Source organism: Merops nubicus, unplaced genomic scaffold (genome assembly GCF_000691845.1).
Source record: "Merops nubicus isolate BGI_N331 unplaced genomic scaffold, ASM69184v1 scaffold18258, whole genome shotgun sequence".
In the NCBI taxonomy this organism is placed as follows: domain Eukaryota; kingdom Metazoa; phylum Chordata; class Aves; order Coraciiformes; family Meropidae; genus Merops; species Merops nubicus.
In genome coordinates, this window is record NW_008626549.1 from 1 (window position 1) to 6761 (window position 6761).

General features: G+C 40.3%; 1 protein-coding gene across 1 annotated transcript in view; it reads left to right on the forward strand.

The window, feature by feature from the left end:
• The first annotated feature begins 2060 nt into the window (after positions 1-2060).
• The window catches only part of GFRAL (GDNF family receptor alpha like), a 14487-nt gene continuing 9786 nt past the window's right edge, over positions 2061-6761 (forward strand). Inside the window, exons 1-2 of the mRNA XM_008946057.1 lie at positions 2061-2204; positions 3275-3431. Of these exons, the coding sequence (XP_008944305.1) occupies positions 2061-2204; positions 3275-3431 (301 nt within the window). The remainder of the gene's footprint in view (positions 2205-3274; positions 3432-6761) is intronic.

A 6761-nucleotide genomic window follows, 5' to 3' on the forward strand; every position in this document is an offset into this window, starting at 1 on the left:
CCGCGGCCGGCCATGGCCGCGCTCCTCTGCCTCGGTAAGTGCCGCGGGGCCGGGGGGAGGCGGCCCCAGCCTCGCCGGGACCCTCGCTTCTCCCCTGCGCCTCTCCTCTGCGCGGGTTCCCCCTCTTTACAGCTCCCTCTCTGCCTCTTCTCTCTACGGGCGCCCCTCACAGCTCCTTCTCCTTGCCTCTTCTCCCGGGGAGCCTCAAGGCGGACCCGAGGGGGTACCTGTCGCAGGTGCACAGCAGCTTGCGACATACAGGCCCTGTGGCTTGGTGCCTACGTCTCTGTGTATACTGACTCCAGGTAGCGTGTCTGAAGCGGGAGGTGAGGCAGGGTAGCAGTGCTGGTGCTGATAAGAAGTTGAACAGGTGAGGAGACACACAAATGGAATGCCTTGTCTGAATAAACAACCACTTGTTTGCTAACTGGAAAGCGTTTAGTGCTGGCAAGTGCTACACAGGGAGTTATTGACATTTCCCTTTGGGTCTGAGTGGAGAAAAAGGGAGAATTAACAAAGCTAGTACAGAAGGAATTAGTAGAACAAAATACATTGAGCCAGGCCTATTTTAATTTCTTTCGTTCTCCTTTTCCCAACTACATATTGTATACGTGCTGATCTCTTTAACGTTCCACTACTCCAAATTCACATTCCACTGTTAAAACCATTCTGTAGGTAGTTCTGCCCCAGGTTTTCTTAGAATAAAGTTGTTCTTTTTTGCTTTTCATCTATATTCAAACTATATTCAAGTGTAGCTTGCCTTTCTCCACTGGAGCTAGCTAGCTCTGAGCTCTTGGATAGAAACCACAGCTTGGTTTCCTGTTATTCCTGCAGAATTATTATCTACCGGATAATAATTCTGAAATCTTGAGAGAGACATTAGTTCCTCTTCTCCTCAGTTCCAAATCTACAAAATTAAAGTGCTAAAATCTCCTTTTTTCCCCTTTTCACTTTAGACACCAAATTCTTTTGAACAGGGAATTTTACACCTACCCAGTGAATCAATAGACACCACTACAAAAATGCAGACGTGTAGAAACCCAAATGTATGTCTGTTCATATAAAAATGGGTCCCTCTAAAAGTTTTAACTACAAGCTCTTAGATGCCCCGAACTCTTCTGAGTAAAAAGCAGTCGCTGAGTACTCCAAGCACTAGAGTAAATAACTGAAGTGAATGACTGAAGTAATAACTCTTAATTTAAGCAGTTGTATAAGCTACAGTTCACCAGACTCTTAGATCACAGAGGCCAGTTTATTTCATGTAGGCGTGCCACAGTACTCTGCTTGTGTACTGCTGAGGAAACAAAAGACCCATCCCTAATATGTCAATAGATCTGGCAAAGCCCTTTCTTAGTCTGAATGATCTTCAATCGTAGATTATGGTACTTGGCTCTTTATTTTGCAAAAGCACCTCCTCCTTTTTGTGGGCACAGTTTCCAGGTGGGTTTGAAGTAAACACACTCTGAAATAGTCCTAAGAAAGGAGCAGGAGCTGCAAACTGGCTGCTAAATTACTCCCACTTGGACTATTCATTTTCAGGCACTGATTCTGAAAAGCTGTCTTAACAGGAGGGAGACAGCACAGAGTCTTTCTGCTTCATAGCCTAATCCTATGCATAAATCTTCTGTCGTGTTAGTAGCTACAAAACAGGCAAATGATCATTCAGCAAAATACCTTCATCTTTAAAAGTTCTTGGGTCTGTAATTTTATATTGTCTTACAGAGACATTCATTTTCACCTTCAAGGTATTTGGCACCTTTTTTTTTTTTTTCTCTCATCTGAATAAATAGTGAGTAATTTCACATCTGGAAAGAATTTTGGAGACAGTCCCAGGAATAACATGTCATAATGAGTTGAAATTGTCACTTTGGGCAGGCCAGCTGGACATTCCTCATTCTCAAGGGGCAGGACCTGTTTCTGTTGATCAGTCTCCCAGGCTGACCAACAGATGCAGCCTAAAAGAGTGTTTCAGGCTGGAAATCACTAACCTCACAACCAGCCTTGTACAGATCATAGAACTGGCAGGAATAAGCACAAAAAGAGAAGGATTAGCACCGGCTATGGTGAGCACATATGACCTCTTATATGTCTCTGAGGCACACCAGATGGTATTGCACCTGTCAGTTATAAGTCCTGAATGCTACTTTGTCTTTAATAACATGTCTCCAGAAGGTGTTCCCCATGGCAGCACCATTAAATCACAGGTAAGCACTATTTCTAGAAGGAATGTTGCATCACCTCTAAACAGTTATGTCTCTTTAAGATTACTGAGAGTGATAGTTGATATATTATTTCTTATTTCTCAAATATATCCTTGAAAACATTTAATTTCTCTGGAAAGGATCTGGACAAGTCCTGACAGAATACTTCATGCCTCTTGCAGATGATTTTTATGGAATTGAGCAGTGCTGGAAATTCCACATGAACTTGCCTGAACATAAGGGAAAAAGAAAAATAGGAGACTTAGTCTGGGAGGTGCTGTGTCCTTCAACACATAAGGAAAAACCTCCCATCAGGTGTTAAGCAGCTAGTTTGATAAGGCCTGAAATCAGTGTCTGAAACTTAATTTTATAGAAAATTAAGATGCATGGTTACCAATTAGAGGTTGGGTTACCATGGGAATCTTGATGAAACAGCTAAACCCCATCTGATTTGTCTTCTGTTAGCAAGGCAATTTAATTTTCTACTGATAAGCCAGAGGTGATGCTGATTTAATTTTTTTTTACCTTGAAACCTCCATATCAGTTCTCAATTTCAGATTTTTTTTATGCAATTTTCATGGCTGTTAGGTTCAGTGTGCTCAGGGAAGCAGACAAAGACATGAATGTGGGGGTTGCTTTCAAGAAACGATGCATTTATTATCTAACAGTTGTGTAACTGTCCAATCTCTTTCACATGGTCTATTTATAAGAATTCCTGTGTGGTCTCTAGCTTGACAAAACTGCAGTCCAAATAAAATACTGTTTCCTCTGCATTTTATACTGTCTTCCAGTCTATAATTTATTATGGATCTCAGAACTGCAGTAATTTCTATATATCTATAGATACGGTTGATGCTATAATACTGGGATAAAACCAATACAAAATATTCCACACTGCATGTTTGAAAATATAAAATTCAGATTTAATTTTCCAGTTGTGAAACTGAAGAAAATTTTTATTTTATTAAAATGTAACTTGGTAGAAAATTTGAATCTATAGATAAACTAAATTATATTGTTATAACCTAAGTGTAAATGAAAAAGCTCTGTATGATACCTGTTGTATTAGATAGATACTATATTCTGATTTTACAGTGTTTTTCATGTACTACGTAAGTATATCTACTGCCCAGACTACTGACTGTCTGCACTTGAGGGATCAATGTATAAAAGCTGCAAATGGATGTGAGGGTGTCTGGAATGTTGTTGAAGATGTCTGCAATATTTCAGGTAATTCTCCATAGTGTACACAACTCTATTTTGAATTGCTGAATGGTTGTATATTCACGGTTTGTCATAGTATTGTTGTTGTAGCTGTATGAAGTCAGAGAGATTTCAATGAGTGAAAGACAGCAGAAGACAGCCAAGGTCTGAAATCCATGACAGTGACCAATATTATTTTCCATAACACTCATATACTGTCTCTCCAATAAGGTGATAAATGAAATTTCTGGACTATGAACAAAGTCAGATTCTGGACCAACTCAAGAAGTCAGAATTCAGCAGAAATTAAGCTCTTCATAAAATCACAGAATGGCTTAGATCTCTAGGTAAGGGACCCTAGAGATCATCTAATCCAACCTCCCTGTCTTGGGCAGGGATGCCTCTCAACTGGACTAGGTTGCTCAAGGCCTCATCCAACCTGGCCTTGAACATCTCCAGCGAGGGAGCATCCACAACCTTTCTGGGCAACCTATTCCAGAGTCTCGCCACCCTCATACTGAAGAACTTCTTCCTAAGATCTTGTCTAAACCTACTCTCCTTCAGTTTAAAACCATTTTTCCTTGTCCTGATTTTTCCTTCAGTGATCCTGTTAAAAAAAAAAAAGTCATCATGCAGCTCAAAAAAAGTTCCAACCTTGCTTTCCATAATTCACAGGAGTTGATCTGCCCTCTTCCTGGAAGCACTCAATGCCAGGTTGGATGGGGCTTTGAGCATTCTTATCTCGTGTGAAGTGTCTCCCTGCCCATGGCAGGCGGGTTGGAACTAGATGATCTTGCATGATACTCAAAATAACGTAGTAGCTACTTAAAGTAATTTTCAAATAATGGGTTATAATAAGAAAAAAAAATAAAATAAAGCATGCTTCAAAGAACATTGTGTTGTAGGGAGGAAAACTGTATATATTCAGTGAACAGTACCTACATGTCAGAGTGACTCTCTTGCACGGAGTGATGGTATGATAAAGTGCAGATTACAATGTGACTAAGCCTCCTTGAGTTGTTAAACAGATTTTCATGTAAATGAAAGCAGAAAATCAGTCTCTGTCTCCATTTGTTGCACTTTCAGTGCTTGGTGTATCATTTCCAAGTGAAGTATGTTTTAAGTGGGGGAAGACCAGGTATTGTATTATAAATTAATCTCATTCTAATCTCTCTTGTGATTCAGATGAAAGTGTTTCTTTCTCTGAATTTATCTTCTTGAATAAAGCTTATGTATCTGTCACCATCTCTCTCTCTTTAAATCCCTCCAAGACCTTGCTGTTAAATGTTGAGTATCACTTGCCAAGTGCTGTGAATTTGGAAAGGAGAAGAAGAGTGGTAGTGTCATTAGACAAGCTAGTAATGATGCCTTTGTTGCCTGACAAATGTCCAGGGCCTTCATCTGTCAAGGCTACATTGGTACTAGCAAATAAAATGGGCCAGGGACTGTCTTCTGGCTCTGAGTTCAACTGTAATGACAGAGTGTATATCCATACAACTAAACTGTCTTACCCCCATGCTAGCTGCACAAAATTATCTTTTGGAATGACTCCAGGCTCATGCTATCTTCACAATCTAGCCGGCTTAGTCCAAACTGGGTACCATACAAAGGCTCATGCCTTGGTCCTGTTCATAAATGCAGCCAAGGGTATTGAGGTACATAACGGCTATTTCTAGCAACTTAATTACAAAAGACAGGTTTTCTGTCACTGGAAATCAGAGGTATCTATATTTCCATGGAAACCTCCCTTCTCCTTATATTGACATTATTTGAATAAAAGCATCCATGTCCTGTTGCCGTAATCCATTTTGAGCCTCAGCTGCAGCAGAGTTGGTAAAGTGAATGTCCCTTGGTCTCTATTGATGTCAGAACCCAGTCTCCTGTTTGGTCTGTGTGGGAAGCCAGGCAGCAGAAGATGCTGCCTGTCTTCATCCTCAATAGCCCATTGCTAGAACACACCTGCAGTGTGAGCTACCTGAACGCCTGTGTCTGTTGATTTGTTGCTGAGATTTTAACCCAAGTGTTCTGAGCCACAAGGCAGTATTCAAAATAGCTAGAGCATAAAATAATCTGAGAAGTCCTTAATAGTATGTCCTGTTCCAAATACATATCTGCTTTGCATAGAACGACTGAATACTTTTAAGAACAGAGTAAATGAAAAATACATGATAGCCTAATGGTTACAACAATTCTCAAAGGAACTGGGTTTTAGCTCATGTTCTGTTGAGTTTTTAAATATTTTATGTGAAGTGGAACAGTTTCAAAAGATTTGGTTGCTGTTTGAAAAAATCTATTGGAATATGCAGTACTTTCAGGCTCAAGATAGTGACCTAAGGATAAGTGCTCTAGAACCAAACCTCTTTCCCAAATCAGAAAAAGTTAAACTTGCTTCTCTTGCATCATGCACAAAAGTGTTAGCACCAAGACTACTTGACATGAAGATCAGCATTTGTACTGTAGTCTGTTCTTCATAATACCCTGCAGCCAGATGAAGTGGGCCAGCATGATGACTTCTGTGGTCTCCCCTTTGGATTTGTTGCATTGACACATAACATGTGATTTCCCTCACTAATTTTCCTATGTGCTTATTCACTGATAATAATTTTATTCATACCTGGATCCAAGAAATTTTCTGCAAATTAATTCTCGTGATTTCTTGTTTGTTTTTGTTTTTTTTTTTTCATTGGTATATTTCCTTAGGATAATAGCCTTTGGCAAGAACTCTTTCAGGGCACTTAGACACTTTGTTGATTCTAGGACAAATAGTTCTAAATGTGGTTATTAGATGTTATGACCCCCGGGGGTGGAAACCCACAGTCAGACAGCTGATGGTAGCTCTCAGAGAGACAACAGAAACAGTGACAGAAAATCTGCCAGCGACATTGTCAGTGAGAGTAACATTACACTGTCTGTCAACAGTACTCTATGTGTGCAAGACTGAAAACTTCATGGATGACCTGTATGAAAACACCCTTCAGTGCTGAGCTCGAGGATGGTAGTTGGAAGCAATAGGCAATGGGGCAAATACTCCATTTGCTAGTTTCTTTATGAAAAACATAACTACAAAAGATAATTGTACTCCTATTGTCTGTATGAGTTCAATAAGTCAGTCTTCCAGGCTTTAACCTCCAAGTTAAACATGTGCATTATCAGGATCTTGATCTTGTCTTCTTCAGAGCAAATCTGGTGGCACTCTTCAGATGACTGCCTAGGTCACTCCTTTCTCTATCAAACTGTCCATCACTGCACTCCTGCTACTACAGCAGCATTTTTAGAGTCTTCTTTCACAGCTCTCTGAATCCAAGCCGCCTTCTACTTCTTTTTCTGTGGCAAGATACGGGGGGGGGGGGGGGGGAA